Source organism: Notamacropus eugenii, chromosome 3 (genome assembly GCF_028372415.1).
Source record: "Notamacropus eugenii isolate mMacEug1 chromosome 3, mMacEug1.pri_v2, whole genome shotgun sequence".
NCBI lineage: Eukaryota > Metazoa > Chordata > Mammalia > Diprotodontia > Macropodidae > Notamacropus > Notamacropus eugenii.
Genome location: NC_092874.1, coordinates 328628515 through 328645958, shown reverse-complemented (window position 1 = coordinate 328645958; position 17444 = coordinate 328628515). Strand labels below are relative to the sequence as shown.

The window sequence follows — 17444 nt, the reverse complement described above, 5'->3', positions numbered from 1 at the left end:
TTGGATAAAGCGGTCTGTTTCTCAGACTTGGAGATGACAAAGCTTGGAGGGATAGCTAACATAGTGGATGACAGGTCAGGATTCAAACAGATCTTAATCAGTCAAGAGCATTGGGTTGAAAATTAAGAGAAAGTTGAATAGGCATAAATGTAAAGGCTTTCACTTGGCTAATAAAAATGATTTCACAAATGCAGGATGGAGAAGGCATGATTAGATAACAGTTGTTCTGAAAAAGATTCAGGGGTGTCAGTGGACGGCCAGTACAATATGAATTAGTAGTGTGATACTGTAGCAAAAAAAAAAGTCTTCTTGGGCTGTATTAAAAGCGTAGCTTCCAGGAACAGCAAGTTAATAATTTCACTGTATTCTGCCCTACTTAAACCTCATTTGGAATATTATGTCTGGTTTTGTGCACTAAAATTTAAGAAAACGTCAATAAGCTTTAAAGTGTCCACAGAAGAGCATCCTGCGAGTTCATGACAATGTGATAAACAGATATGTAGGTCATTAAATGCTTACTATGTGTCCAATTTTATGCTTAACACTAGAATTATACATACAAGCGAGCAAGACAACTCTTGTCCTCAAGGAACTTCCATTCCGATGAGGGAATACAACATATAGAGGAGAGGTGGAAAAGGATATGGAAGTGCAGGAAAGGAAGTATGGTGTGGAGATGTTTGGGAAATGATATAGAAGTCTGGAGAGATGGGTGGTGGAGGGAGATGGGGATGATGGACTGAGAAAAGGCAACAAAATGTGGAGGTGGCAGGAAGGTTTAGACTTGTTTTGTTTGGCTCCAAAAGGCAGGGACCAAGAACACCTGGTGAAAGTTTCAAAGACGCAAATTTAGACTTGATGTCAAGAGAATCTTTAACAGTTAAAGCTGTCTAAAAGTAGGAAAGATTGCCTGGTGTTGGGGGGTGGTGGAGTGTTTCACATCCTTGGAGTCCTCCAACCAGAGCCTGGATAACCAATTGTTAAGTATGTCGCAGTAGGCATTCCTTTCGTGCATGGTTGCACAGATGCCTTCCAGGCCTCCAATTCTGTGATTCCCAGTCCAGTAATAAGTAAATGTTATGGCATTTAATCTCTTCATGACTCACTTCAATCCTCTATAAAATAGGAATTATGAATTCTGCCTTATCTACTATGACCGTTTGTGAAGACAGAATTGGCTCATATACATAGGTCTATACAAGCTAGAAATAAGTTGACAATTACTAAAATGATTATTCATTATTTGTATATCTGCTATTTGATGTACTATGGCAGAATGGGACATCATTTTTACCTCCTCATTCGTTTTAGTTTGACCATAGGCTAGGGATGGGGCCAGTGAATTTATTGATACAGAGAACTTCTGGTGAGGAAGCTTTCTCTATCAATCAAGTAAGTGTCTTCTTTCAATTTAGTCTTAAGCACCTAGAATTTAAGTGACATCCTAGGGTCTTGGCCAGTATTTGCCAGAGATTGGCCTTGACCCCAAATCTTCCTGGCCTTAAGGCCAGTTCTCTATCCACTATGCCATGCTACCTTAGTTTATAATGCCAGGGGTAGGATGGAGGGGGGAAGTAATGACTCTTAGGTCATACTGGGGGAGAAAACTCTTTCTGTATGTGAGATGAGGAGAGACAGCAACTTTCTTAAAGTTAAAACACATGGCCCATGAAAACCTTAAAAAAATCCCATCAAGAGAACGCACAAGTAGAATGAAAAGAAGTCCTTAATAGGCTCTGCACTAGGTGGTGCAGCATCCCTGTATCCACAAGAACTCATCTTCCTGAGTTCAAATCTGACCCGAGACACTTACTAGCTGTGTGACTCAGAGCAATTCATTTGACCCTGCTTTCCATGGTTTGTCATCTGTCAAGTGAGTTAGAGAAGGAAATGCCAAACGACCGTAGCATCTTTGCCAAGAAAATGCCAAATAGGGTCATGAAGAGTTAGATACGACCAAAATGGTTCAACAACAACAAAAGGGCTGAAGAATTGTGAATTAGGTTGAAATCGGCTTAAACAATTGACCTTTCTTACTCATCTTTTTTTTTAAAAAAAAGGATTCTATGAACAAATACGTAACCAATAAGTTATAATATTTTTATTCATGTTAGAATTTCTATCAGTGTTTTAACATTAATATTTAGAGAGTTTGTACATTTCCACTTTCAAGGTTTAAAATAAGAACCACACTAGATCACAAATGGTAACTAAAAACAGTTCACAATTGCATGAATATTCACTCTCACTCTCTTAACACTGTTAAGTTTCTTTTCCTCAATGCCTTTTACAATGAAAAGTGTGCACCATACTCATGTCTCAGCAAAGTTCCAAAACATTATGGTTTCATTACATATAAACTCTTTAAAAATATACTTCTGTCAAAAGACTTGATGCCTACTATGTACACTACAAAAATAAATTTTCATATAAATAAATTATATGGCATACTTTTATCTTTGTAATTGAAATGACACAAACCCATTTCTGCCCAAATAGGCAGACAATGAGACCCAGTTTGAATATCTTTTTTCTTTAACTCCTTATACTAAAAGCTACAAATGAGTCCTTAACGTAAATGTTATATACTCTGTCCTATTTAACATTAGTAAGCACTCTATACAAATAAAAATTCCATTCAAAAGAAAAACACAGCTGTAATTATGTTTCCAATAGAAATAAAATCCCTGCATTTTTTTTGTTATAAACTGGCATGACAAATACTGTAGGAAAACATTCTTATGATACAAAAATATAAATATCACCAAAGATGAAAAATTTTTAACATCTAAACAAACACAACACATAATTGCCAGCCACTGAGTTCTCCCTTTGCCAATGTGACTATTGGAGAGAAGGTTCTAGGCTCTGCAGAAAGCAGTAGACAGCACAGACACTCATACACCAAACATGCCAGGGTGTAGAAGGGACAAGGGAAACACAATAAGGTTATAAAAACAGTGAGAATTCAAAGAAGACACCTATTTGAGGACTCTTGCCTGGTCATCCTTCTCCACCCAGGAAATGAAACAGCAAGCAGAGGTGGGCTGGTTGGAAGTGGACAAGGAGAGAGGGCTGTGGCTGACAGGCACCATAACAGTTAACAGTGGGAAGCCATCAGGGCCTCGGACACACTAACACACACATTTGGCAGCTGTAGGTGGCTTCCAACTAGTGTCATACAGTTCTGTTACAAAGGTTGGTTTTTTTTTTATATCTGAGGTCACTACAGTGCTAGTTAATAATTGGAGGCCTGTTGTGTTTTTTTTTTTGTTTTTTTGCTATGATTTTCTAGATAAGATGGCTGGAACAGTAGGCAGTTATGAGATTAACCCTTAGTGTACTCTTACCAGTAGCTTAAGGTACTGCCAGAATGGGGTCAGGACCTTGACCTTGAATTCCCTTGCAAATTATCTGTAAACAAGTGACTGGTGTTGAAGGAAAGGCAGAATTGGGTATGAATTGCTTCCCTGACCATAACTGGTCCCTTGATAGGAGATGAGGGGGTCAAAGTTTCAAATGGAAGATACTCTAAGCACCGGGAGAACAGATCTCTTGAAAATAATGCCTGGTTTGGAGAGATCTGCCACAATCCCCTCCCTCAACCCCTTCCCCCTCTCCAAAAAATGCAGGTTCTGAATATGTCATCTTTCAGCAGGAAGCTATGTATTGCACATTACGTAACTTCCTGCTCCTCTGACAACTTCACAGCACAAAGAACAGTAAATAGGAGATGGAAGGAAAAATAGTACTCCCCATTGTTAGAAATAATTCCCCCCATTTGCATATTATGCTACAGAAGCTAGAAATCTTTTGAAGCCCAAAGGCTGTGGTGTTTTCTTCCCCCTTGGTCATGCATTCGTATCTAGGAAACTTACTATGTATTTCTTAAAAAGATACAAATAAATCCAGAAAACTGGCCCAATTAGACCACTGAATTTTGGAGAAGCAATAGAGCTCTACGGGTAGGAAGCTGAAGTAGGGCTAGGCAAAATTTTCATCACTTCTCAGTTTGGCTTCTTAATGAGAAGCTCATCAAATGAGATGGCTAGTCTAGTTCATCTCTCTAAATACACATACATACATACATACATGCATACCTATATACCTCAGATAACTCAGTCCCCAGAAGGACAGATTTTACAAGCAGCGTTTCCCAGCCTACTACTCTTCCAACCCTCTCCTCAATCTGGTATTCTGTGTGAGCTGTAAAGGGGGGCACTGATCCTGTCAATTAAGGCATGAGGTATACGGTATCAATCCTCCCCATGCAGGTTGCTAGAGCACGTTCTCATGACCTAGTTGTGTTTCACTGTCAGGCATGTTATTCAATTCCTTAATGTCATTTCAAGATTCAAAAGAAGTTATCAGTATACAGGGAGGTACACCATGATCCAATTTCAGCAACCACTATCCATGTGGAATAACATTTACCTTGCTGCTGAAGGGGAAAAGACAGCCATTGGTTTTAGGAGATAATATGAACTAGAGAGAACACTCTACTATTTAAAAAATGTGGCCACCGGTGGATCCTGCTGTTAAAGCTAGTGCATTTTCCACCAGGGCTTAACAATAAAGAAATCCTGACTCTTCCAGCATGGTTGGGTTAATAAGCCCACTAAGGGTTACAATACAGTAAAAAAAAAGAAAAAAAAAGGAAAACTGCTACAGTACATTAAGAAAATACATACACACACACATGCACACACAGTTTACACACACCGCAAAACAAAGAGAACTGAACACAATTAACCCTAGAGAAGCCACCAAGACTTTTCTTCATATCTGCTCATTAAAACAAAAATTATCACGCATAGCGTGTTTGAAAGTTAACAGAACATTTCATACTACCACAGGGTTGTGATATGCAAATTAAAAATATTTTAAACAAATACCTTTACAAAATAATCCTATTACATAAGCAATATTTGCATAGAATTATACAAGTAAATTATACAATATTTAAGCAGCAGCAACATAATGCTGAAATTTAAGAGTAAATTAAGTTTCATTTGTGGCACAGAGGTCAATATACAAAATGAGCAGAGGGCACCCAGAGGGCCATCTCTGCTCTATTAGCAGGAGCTGAGAAACTCCAGATTATGCTAATTACATCATTCTTTTGTATATACATATGTGTACACCTTTTAAATATTTATAGGAATATTTCACAAAATAATACAATAGGTTACAGTAACAGTGAACTGTCATCCTGACGCAGCACATCCTTTTCCATAACTCCAAGTAGTTCTCCTCAAGCAGTTCTGGAAAGAGGGGGGTTCCCCATCTTTGGCCTCTTTGCTTCAGTTTTTCTTATCCTTAAAAAGAGAGAAAACAAGGCAAAAAGTGAGTAAAATGTAAAGATTTTTAAAAATGAATCCACAAAGTTAATAATGGAGAGGGGGAAAATACTAATTCAGAAATCATTCAGTTGGAAAGGCAATAAATATGATGTACTCAGTGAAAAGAAAACCTGATTTGGCATTGGGGAAGCCTGGGTTCCAATGCCCAGTAGCTCTGTGTTTTGTTTTGTTTTTTTTATTACCTAGGGGACTTCGAGCAAACCATTTCTCTGCTTTGGGTCTCAGTTTTCTCATTTGTAAAATGAACAGGTTGGGCTAGATTAGGGTAGAGAACTTGCAGCCTCAAGGCCACATGTGGCCCTCTGGGTCCTCAATGAGGTCCTTTGACTGAATCCAAACTTCACAGAACAAATCTGTTCTTGAGGACCCAGAGGGTCACATGTGGCCTTGAGGCTACAGGTTCTGTGCCCCTGGGCTAGATGATCTCTCAGATCCATGTCGACCGTAAATCCTATCATCCAAGGTGTCAATGGAAGATACAAGGAGCATTTTGGTACACTGGCAGAAAACAATGATCAGAACTCAGAATCACAAGGACGCAAGCTGACATTTACACAGTGCTTTCAAGTTTACAAACAACTTTTCACAAATTCTCCCATTCAGTTTTCATAATAACACTGAACTTCCCTAGGAACACAATGGATGTTGCAAAAACAAAGTTTAGCTTGGGAAATTTTAGTACACTGCCTCCATCTTAGAGGATAGGATTTAATTTGCTTAGTCATATGGTAGGAAGTACCTGAGGTTAGATTTGAACTCAGGTCTCCTGACTCCAGGGCCAGGGCTCTAGCCACTTACCACCTTGGTACCTAAGAGACCAGGATAAAGGAATTCCAAAGAAGAATTCCTTTCTGTCTTTTATACCTAAGCCCATCAGTTAATGCATGAAACTCCCAAACTAAAAATTAAAACCAACCCCAAGTCAACATACCTTAGTTGGAGCTGTTTCCCTTTGTCCTCTCTTCACATTCAACATCCTGCAGCTCTATGACTTCTATTTTAGAGTTCCTCCTCTCACATCTTACATTAAAAGGTACATGGGGGTCCTCAAACACCCCATGGTCAGTTTCATGGTACCCCTCATAGGATGGGCAGCTTCCTCCCCAAGGGTTCCGGCCATGCATGGGGGGAGGGTGCACGGCCACTGTCACTGAAGCGGAAGCGGTCACAGTAGTGATAGGTTGGCAATATCCTGGCACAGAAGTGCCCATGGCAGTGAATGCTGGGTTCCGAGGGTTATGAAAACGGGCTCCTCGGTGGCCCACTCGGTCCCTATTGCTAGGTCCAGAATGCCCATCAGTAGAAATTTCAAAAGCGTTCCTTCGTGGCCTATAAGGGGGTGGTCGAAGCCCTTCCCTGGAGTCCCGCTGTGGCTGCTGGCCCTGATGCCCGGGCTGATGGGGTCCAGCATCCAGGTGGAGCTGTTGTCTTGGGCTTGATGGATGATGATGCCTTGGCTCTGGCTGAACCACCTGCAGAGGGAGGGCAATATCTGGTTAAAATAGTACAACCCAGGTGATGAATGCATTGCTAACTTAGAGGCCTGTAATTTACAGCTCTTATTCATCACCCTTTTGTAGCTTTATTTCGGCTTGAAGCTTCCAGTGCACTCAAGGAATCCAGGAAAATCCTGGGATGAGACTGGTGACTAAGGCCAGGAACACAGTGAAGGCTATAAGCTTCTTGCAAGAGGTATATTCTTACGTGAGTTCACGGACTGTGATGACTGAAAATCTTATTTTGGTCCCATTCCCAAGCTCTCTTGTCTCAAACACTGCTGGTAGGAAAGGAGGGCTCCTACTCATAGATACAGAGCTATGGCTGGAAGGTATTCCTGCTGCCTATCTCCCTCAATCTGCTCCCCACTCTTTTCAATCTGGGTGGACAAGGAGCTCTGCCTCACAAGTGGATGGCTATCTTCTGGGACTTTTGGCAATAGATCCATGGGTCCAGCCAGAGCCCAAGTATAGGATGTCAGCTGGTAGCAGTCTGGTTTCTAAGTCTTCATAAAAAAGTCTCAAGTAGCACAAGAGCCACATTCAACAAAAGAACCATTACTCCTGTCCCTAACTTTAGGCTCCCACTGAACAAAAAGATTCTTATTACAGCTCAATAGGCATTATTGGGGGGGGGGGCGGCAAGAGAGAAGGAATGTTATTATTTGTTTGGTTTCCCCCTTTTACATGGGAAAGGTTGGATTGGTCCAGCCCAAGGAGTACCCACAAGTTGAAGGAACTTGCAGGAATCATTGATTTATAATAGCCTAGAGGCTCAAAGGCCAATATAGTTTGTTGGAGTTGAGCTCCGTGCTTCTTCCAGAGCCCCTGGAGAGCAAAGGTTAAAAGAAGGAGGAATAGAAACCTGTAACCTGAATTTTGCTCCTTCACTCAAAGTTATTTCCCAGAGAGTAGTTTTTAAATTGTGTTTTGTTTTTTGCCTAAATCACCAACATGGAGAACAAAATAGCCCATGTATCTGTGCTTGAGACCTACTGGTGTTAGAGAGCCTCTACTTCCTAGGATCCTTATGAACTTTGAAAGTCTTCATATCAAAGACAAACAGTTTCAACGGAAAAAGCAAAGACTACTTATAACAAAATGCATCATTCTAAAAGCTACGGATGTTATTTCAGAGCACCTTCTCCCTATGCAATTAATTTTGCTATGTAGAAATGTTTTATTGATTTTTTTTTGTTTTTACATCCTCTTCAATTCCAAAAAAACCCTGCCTTGTCACTCCCTGAACCAAAAAACCAGCCCCTGTAACAAAGAAAAAACCCCACCAAGTCAGCAACCCCCTCTTCATTCATTCCTGTGCATCTCATCTGAATTTTCTTTCTATCCTTACCCTTAATTTAAAAGTGAACTTATTGGTAAAATTTATTTGGTTTTGAAGACAATAGGGTGTGGTGAAATGAACGCTGGACTTCTGGGGTCACAAAACCCAGGTCTGAGTGCTAGGTCTGCCACATAGCTATGGAATTGGGGAAACTGGTTTCACTTGTCAAAACCCATATTTCCTCAATAGTAAAATAGGAAGAATGATTTTTGCTCTACCTACATCTTCACAAGAGATGCTTTGAGTGCAAAAGGAGATAGTTTATATGAAAACACTTTGTAAACTCCAGGAATAATAAGAGTAGTTAACATTATGAAAGTACTTTACAGTTTATAAAGGACTTTCCTCATTGAAAACAAAACAAAAGCCTTGAGAAGTAGGTATTATTATCTCCAATTTTTAAAGATGAGGAAGCTGAATGAGGATTGGGGATGTTGAGTGATTTTTCCAAGGCCTTCAGGGATTATGTAGCAAAGTCAGGGTTTGGAATAAGGTCCTTCAACTAAAAATCCAAAACCCTTTCTAAAAGTTAAGGATACCATCTTGGCTCTCTTAAAGTCACACATCAAGTAGGACAGTCAACACTTGCACCCATATCTTTCTTTTTTCCAGGCAGTCTCAGTTAAGTGACTTCCCTAGGGTCACACAGCTAGTATCTGAGGCTATATCTGAACTGAGGTCCTCTTGACTTCAGGGTTGGTGCTCTATCCACTGCACTACCTAGCTGCCAATTCTAGGAGTCTTTCCGCTCATCAACACTACCACCTGATATACCTTATACCAAGGTGATATTTAATGTTTTTATTCATGTGTTTGTGTGCAGTTTATGATTTGGATTGCTTTTTCTAGATGACTGTCGTGTGTCCTAGAATGAAAGCTCACAGCAGACATAAGCACTACTGTCTACAATTCTCTTTGTATACTACTTAGTATATATGTAAGATGTGTATAACAACTGCTTTTTCATTTTTTTTTGGTGGGGGTAGGGGAGCGTGCCTTTCAACCCTCTCCCTCCTTCCCCTTACTTAACATTTAGTATATTTTGGGTTACTTACAGTGGATCTGGCAAAGACAGGGTTTTCAGTGGCTTCCACTATTACTTGATGAGCTGGGGCACATGAACTCTGTTGAGTCTCATACTGATAAAGTTCTTCACTGATGCCGGACACCGTTGTCTGAGAACTGTATTCGGAATCAGAGGAATCAGAGCCATTGTTTGTGTGTCGTGGGGGTACCGCAAACCTGACGGTGCTGGGGGGTGGCTCAGGGGAGGGAGTGGGAAGTCGGTTCAACCCATTAGCAGGTGTAACCTAGGAATGGGATTAAAATATAGCATAAGACACTTAATCATCCTTCCAGCATCACTCAGTAAGTGAATAAATGCTTGCAAAATGACAAGAAAATAGCAATTGTAACTGAAGACATATTCTCTGTCTGAATCAGCATATGTAAAAAATAATGTATTCAGGTGTCCCTTCCTTCCCTGATGGCCCTTGCTTTAAAACAAATTTCTACTCTTCCCCTACTACAAGAATCATAAGAATTAAAATCACTTTAATTGAACATACATTAAGTACCTATATGTCAGGCACGGTGTTAGGTACCAGGGGTTCAAAGGCAGAAAAGAAAACAGTTCAGGTCCTCAAGTAGCCTATATTCTCCTAGATTACTACTACTTCACTATCTGTTGCTCTCTCCGCTCATCTCTCTCTCTCTCTCTCTCTCTCTCTCTCTCTCTCTCTCTCTCTCTCTCTCTCTCTCTCTCTCTCTCTCTCTCATTGAAGCCAATATAAGGCAAATGAGCTGAAATAAGGCTAGACTCTGAACTACCTAAATTTAGGTGGGACAAAAAGCTTGCCCCTTTTCTTTCAAATAAATCTAAAAGGCATGACACACTTTTAACTGTAATTCAGACAAAAATAGTCTATAAGTTTATCTGAATTATATTAGTATATCCAGGTCAGTGAGATTTCAATTGTCAGTGAGTAGATTTAAAAGCAAACCCACACCATTGTAAGACATCCTTTGTATGCCACTGGGAACAAAACAGTCACAATTACAGAAATGCTTTTTAAAAAGCAAATCACCAACAAATGTAGATAAAGTATCTAAATTAAGAGTGACACCAGGAAAAAATAACATTGTCAGTCAATGAATCGTACACTATGCTAAGTATAATTACTGACCTCAGGATAGGGTCCAAAGAAGGACAAAAGTACCGGAAGTAATACCAATCCATTCAGAACACCCAGGATTGTTAAGATTGCCAGAACTGCAAAGAAATACCTAGAAGATAAAAAGAGGAAAGAGAAATGTACAATGACAAATACAGAAAAATTTCCTTCACAACGCAGAAAATTTTTTAACAGGTTTTTTCAATGAAATGGTAAAGCTCTATCATAAAAAAAAGCAAGTTAAAATATAGCTCAGAATTAGTGGAAGATTTTTTTTTTTTTACCTTAAGACAAACCCAAGTGTTGGTAATAGGAAGAAAAAAAACATTAGTTTGTTAATTTGCAGAAATCTCGTGGCATGTAATGTTATTTGTGAATGTGTTATACAAACACAGAAATATGGAATGTGAACTGAATGGTTGAACAGATTGAAAGCACAAATACAATGAAAAGGGGCCCCCATTAGTGAAAACCCAGCAGAAGCAAACAAATGAAGTGAAGGGTGTAGAATTTAAACAATTTAGCCCAGGAGGAAAAGAAGCCTCCTTCTCCCAGCAGCTAATCCACTGTGAAATGCTTCTGCATCTTCTAGCAGAATCTCTAATTAAATCTCTAGTGTATCAGGTAAGGCTTTCCCTCGCTGTTCATTAATCACAACTTTCTGCCTAGAATTCTGTGAGTTCCAGTTTTACCAAACAGCTCAAATTGCAACCTTTTTAGAACACAGGAACCAGCTTTCTGCAAAGAAAATGCTGCCCTTTCTATGGGGAGCTCCAGCATTGTACTGAATCAGAGCACTCCACAATAGCAGAGCTGCATTGCAGGCTAATCTTTTGTTGAACAATTTAGCATCTCTGAATACTCTTGTTTTGCATCAGCCAATTCAAACATAAAGGCTGAAGCATTATGGAAGAAGAGGAAAGTGCACAAGTGGCTGTCCTTTCCCACCATTGAGGGCTAAGGTCTGGGATCCTTCATGAATACCAAGGTAAACCTGTCAGTAAAAGGAAAGTCTCATGAGCTGGTATTCGGCACAGCTGGAGAGTTCAGACTAAACTCGAGGGTGCATTTTTGTAACTAATGATTTCTAGGGCTCAGAATAGGGCAATTTTGATGGAAGTGGGCTGGAGGGGGAAGGGGTTAGGGTGTCATGGAGAAAAGGGGAAGATATCTCTCTGTTAATGGCTCTCCTGATCATAAAACTCAACAGGCTTCGAGCTTTACCATGACTATATATGTTTCCATGTTAGATTAAAAAAAATAAAGAGTTCCTATAAAAATGCAAATACCTCAGTACTGTAAACACTTGGAATGTTTAAGCTACATTAGTAAAAATGAACGAAATCAATGTCTTCCACTAATGTAAACTGCTAGAACTTTAGACTGGGACATATATCAACAACAGGCATTAAAACATTTGCATCTCATCTGTCTCACAGAAGAATAAACAGGCTGATTATATTTCTGACTGCTTAGTGTATACAATGTCTGCACATTTATTCAACTTCAGTGAGGACTTTATCAGGCTAATCCATCCATTTCTGGAAGACTGGAGTTCCCCTGAGTCCCTGAAACTGGAACCCTTATATCTCTGGAAAGGAATGGGCTGTCAAGCATTGGATCAGAGATCTGGAATTCTTGCCTCCAAGATTCCGTTCTGTGCCTACACTGTGTGGGAAGAGGTAAAGGCACTATTTAACCTCCCGATGCTCTTCCCCCACCCAAGTAGAATGATCAGTGCTAGGCTCCTTTGGAAACCATTTAAGACTCCTTGGAGACAAAGCTGATATAATATAAAAATTCTGCTAAAATATTTGCTTTATATCTGGCTATTCAGACATGAAAATGAGAAACAAAAATTCTACAAAATGAGAAGCCAAAGGAGTAATGAATGCCAAATTGAGACCATGAAAGTTCTGCCTATTTAACTGAATGAATGTCAAAATTCTATTAGAAAGTGGCAAGTTGATCACTGAATAGTTTGTCAACAAACTAGATTAAAAGGAATATCATCATCTATTATCATACAGTTAAACCCAATAATAAAAACACACAAGGCATGGAGATTCCACTTCAGGCAGGAATATCATGAGGTTATGAGATGCCCCAATCTTTTACTAAAAAAAAAATCTACTCAAATGGTTTAGGGTAACATTTCCCTAAACCCTCAAAAAAGAACTGGAGCCAAAATTTCACATAAAACTCTAGTTTTTCCTCTAAAATGACTGTCAACAACAAAAAAACATGAAGGCCTATTTAGATCATCCCTGCAAGCTTAAGGCTGTCTGAACAGCCCATTTAAAAAAAAAAAGAAAGAATATTTTGTTGTGGATTTGGTCCTGCCCTACCACAATCTCAATTCTAGGATATTCTCTAATTATTCATTAATTAGTTTAGGTCTAATGCCTCCACAAAGAATCCGCGTTGCTTCTAAGATAAGCCATTTTGCAGAAATGCCCATGTTGTTTAGAGACGAGAAAAAAATCCATTTCACTCCACCTCCAAATTATTTTCAAAAGGTCACAGTCTTAATTAAATTCACCAGAAACAGCTTGTCTTCAGTTCTGAGAAGAAGAATCTTAAGACTTGGCTTTCCAAATTTTATATCAAGTTTTATGTTAATGCTTCTCAACTCTCCACAGGATTTAGATATGAACTTGATCTTAGATAAGTAAGGAAAAGAGGGTGACAATCCCAGCTATTTGTAAATATTTGGTGTTCCAGACACCATTAGATGACAATCAAATTCAGAGTCTCTGAGGTATACTGCCATCTCTTCCTCTTACTACCATGTTTATTCCTCCTAGACATGTGATTCCCCCCCTTCCCATGTGTAGCACTCTCATGTTAATAGCTTCTTGCATCTATGCTAAGTTGATTCATCTATAATGGATAAAGAATCTTAATGAGTTACCTGTTTCACTGAGATACTAAATGATCTGTTTCTATTTGAATCTTCTGTGCCTAGGACATGTGTGATAGTTATTAAGTACCTGCTGACTGATGTGTCTCTTGTAGAACTGAAAATCAGGTTTTCTTGGCCCTGAGGTTGGTCCTTTTATCTACCACACTACCCTACCTATCCCTTCTTGCCTAACATGAAACATATATGTAAAGCATCTAATTGTTCCCTCTAATACTTGGTCATACTTGGTCAGTATAAGCATCAAGCTGTGTTTTTTTTTAAAATAATACTCTTTGGTAAGTAAGTCTGACTGATAGCAGTGGCAGCATCGAGACTCATTCTATTTGAACAACATACATTTATATAGGCCTCCTGGTTATCCAAAACAATTTATATGCATAGTTTTCATTTGACCCTCTAAATGTTCTGTGAGTTCCTTGAGATGTGATTCCAAAATCTGTGTTTCTCCAAGTAGAAAGGAAGCACTGTCCCAGTAAAGAAATTTTTGATACAATATACACAGGATAAAATGAGCAAATAATATAATTATCAGAGAAATTTGTATTTTGTAAGAGCCTGTTCAAATGAGCATGCTCATGTACACCACATCCCCTACTGATATGTATCCAAGTGCTTACCTGACAATGAAATCGAACTCAGATCCTGCAAGCATCAGCACCCCTAGCAGAGTGGACACTGCCCCATCTAGAACTGGGGCAAACATGTGCTCCAGTGCAAGCACAGCCCTGCGATTCTTATCTCCAATGGCAGTAAGGAAGGCCTGTAAAATGAAAAAAACAAAAAAACCCCAAAACATTAGATTACCAAGTTTAACACATCCTAAACTCAACTTCATCCTAAAGCGTTCAAAGGTTTGCCCCTGTAACCTGCTTCTCCAGAATGGGAGAAGTTCCTACCTGAATTATTGTAGTTTCTCCAAAGTAGCTTAATTAGACTCTAGGCCTAAAGCAAAAGGGCCTGATGCTGGAGATAGTTCACACTGGCATCACTGGGAATTTTTGGTGGCAATGGAACATAAATAAAGTGCATTTACCATGAGGTGGGAAACAAACATAGAAAAAAGACGCAAAGAAAACAATAGCCAAGAAACTTTGTTTCCTCCCTGAAGCATTCCTTTTACTTTGAAATATATTAGGTATGAAAACTACGGTATTTTGATTAATTCTCCCAACGGACATGATGGTAGAGATCCTTGTTGGGAATTATGGCATGGTAAAAAGATTTTTTTACCCTGTCACATCTGATGCATTCCCAAGCTGCTATATAAATACAATTAGGGCTACTCACATTTGTAAATTAAGATCTTTATATACAAAAATGTGGTCATACTTCTGTCTCTGTATATATCTGTCCTGTACCCTTGGCATTAAATAAAAACGTTATATAGGTTCATGTGTGGGATTACTGGTTTGAGAGCAGAGTTTAGGAACACTTCAAAACTAATTTCTTCTCCCCTGCCCCAGTGAAAAATCATTAAATTAGCCAAAATAGTTGATTGAGAAATATTTCCTCTCTGTTTGCGAGTTATTGTCCAGAGGAACCAGAAAAAAAGAGGGAGTCAGAAACTTGGTATACTTCTTTTAAAGACGTTGCTAACCCTTGGTAGACAGATTTTAAAAATGTGTACACACACACACACACACACACACACACACACACACACACTTAATAAGTATCAACCAAAAGGGGCAAAGTTGTATCCTAGTTCCTCAACTTTTAACGAGGCAGAACCAAATGAATGAAGAAATAAGCAAATAAGGTAGTTGTGTTTTGTATCTCCCTATAGGACTGATTCAAATCCCACTACCTTTGGCCCTCTTTTCATGTTTTCTTTTTGTCTTTTAAGGATCTTTAAAAAAAAAACCCAACCATAGTTAAAATCAATCTGTATACGATTATAGTTCTGTTGCCTATACAGCATCACCTCACATGGATCTTTCCATCTTTCTTTATATGTTTCATGCTTTTATGGTGCTGTGATCTTACAATGCATGGATATGCCACAATTTATTCAGCCTGTTCTCCAATTAGTGGACATATAGTATGTGATTTCCACTTTGGGGCTATTGCAAATATTTTGGTAGAGATGAATCTTACTTTCAAAAAAGGAAATGATGTATCTGGGATAAAATATCAGCAATCAAATCACTGGCTCAAAAAAAGATAAGTTTTTGTGATAACAGAGAGCAGCCATTTTTAAATTTTTTGGTACCTTTACACTTAAAAATTGAGAAGCCTTAGCTCTCAAATTGGCATTCTTAATCTTATTCTTATTTAACAGCTAAGCAAATAAATGGACATCCAGAAACAGTTACTTATGTATTTTTTGTCATAAAGGGTACTATAGCTAAGGTGAATCTAGTTTTAGTTATAATACAGTGGTTGGGGATGTTATTAGTCTAGTTTTCTTGGCATACAAGTTCCAAGAAAGTAGAAAGCGTCTTACATTTGTACTTTGAACGATACCTAGGGCACAAGGATTTTTTAAGGAGCATCAAATTTATCTTTTCTATTTATGGACTAGATCCTATTAAATCACACCAGACTGATGGCTGCTTAACTTTTTCTTAAAGCCTTTCCTGGAAGATCTGGAAACTTTTGGTAATTCTCCTCCACTATCTCTCTGGGCTGCTTTAAAGGAGCTAACACATCTAGCACATGAAAGTATATTTAAAGAATATCTTCGATACAATGGGGGCACTGTTGATTTTTAGAAATTGAACTATAAACAGTAAAAGAGTCACTAGTGACTGAGTAAAGCTAGCTCACAAGTGAATCATGAAACTCTTTAAATGAAAGTAATTAAATCTTGTATCAACACTGCAGGCATTCCCTACTTTGTTTATACAACACGAGTTTGGTTATTTATGTTCATACTATATACTGAATGCATGAACCAGTAGTACCATTATAGTTTAAGATGTCACTTAGTATTTCCATTGTAAAATCTGTTCCTGGAGGCCTTTATTTTCAATTCCACCTCAAAAAAAAAGGTTTTAATTTGCATTGGGTTGAAAATGGATTTACAGATTCTTAACTGGTTTTCACCAAAATGTTCACCAAAATATTATGTGTTTTCTAAGTTGGAGACTGTAGTTTTTTCTTCCTTTGTTTTTTAGCTTGTCACACACCTCCCCTCCTGAGGGAAACCCCTCTCACACATTGTTCTACTTAATGAAATAACACCTACACTTTTTTTTAAAGGTCCACCAAATGAACTGCAGTAATGAGAGGAATGATGGGGAACTACAGGGTTTCTTCTAAAATATAAAACTTGTGACCACTGAGTGATGGAATGTGTTTACTAGTACAAATCTTTCATTTGTCCCTTTCCTAGAGCCACATCCCTTTCTCAAAACTCTGCTGAAGTTCTGCTTTCTTCAAAACTAAGGTTGGTCTAGGAAGGCTAGGAGGAGAGAAGACCGAGATTAATTTCAATAGAGGCAACTGCATTCTAAGATTTACATCATTACAGATCTTGGAGGGCAGTTAAATGTGGAACTTCAGGTGAATTACCAAAACTAAAACAATGTAGACAAAAGGGATATTATTTTGCAATGACTGTATCAGTGGAAGAGTCATATGCATAAAATATATATGCCATGTGGTTGAACCTGGAGAGAATTAGCTATGAAAAATGTAAAGAAAATGCTACAAGTTTGAAAGAAATAAATAAAATAAGGAAACATTAATTGCTAAATATGGTTATGTGACCCTTCACAGCTTTAGGCCAGATTCTGCGTTTTCCCAGTAGTAGTTAGTATAGCTCCAAATATGACTTCTTTAATCATTCACTCATTCATTCATTCATCCTTTTAACAAATATTTATTTAAAGTCTTCTTTTCCCTCATATGAGGCAATGCCTTCTGAGCTTGAGTTTCCTTCAGGGATATTAATACTTGTACTACCCCTCAAGAGATGAAAAATAAAGGAAAAAACACCCCCAAACCACAATATTAACTTCTTTTCTCCAACACTGAATGAATTTCTGGACTGGTGAGGGAAAAAGAGGTTTGGGTAGAAAAGGAAGTATGTGTAAGTCTGGGATATGGTTCTTTGCTTGTCTATCCAGGGATCATTACCCCAATGATTTTACCCAAGTGCCTATCAGGAACATATGTATCTACATCAGCCCAGTTATA

General features: G+C 38.6%; 1 protein-coding gene across 2 annotated transcripts in view; it reads right to left on the bottom strand.

Annotated features, from left to right (window-relative positions):
• Window positions 1-2079: 2079 nt before the first annotated feature.
• Window positions 2080-17444, bottom strand: part of PTCH1 (patched 1) — an 88731-nt gene continuing 73366 nt past the window's right edge. For both annotated transcript variants that reach the window (XM_072596908.1, XM_072596907.1), the window contains exons 20-24: window positions 13919-14061; window positions 10388-10487; window positions 9257-9511; window positions 6295-6835; window positions 2080-5318 (exon numbers count right to left, since the gene is read on the bottom strand). In XM_072596908.1, coding sequence (XP_072453009.1) covers window positions 6296-6835; window positions 9257-9511; window positions 10388-10487; window positions 13919-14061 — 1038 coding nt within the window. In that variant the 3' untranslated portion in view covers window positions 2080-5318; window position 6295. The remainder of the gene's footprint in view (window positions 5319-6294; window positions 6836-9256; window positions 9512-10387; window positions 10488-13918; window positions 14062-17444) is intronic.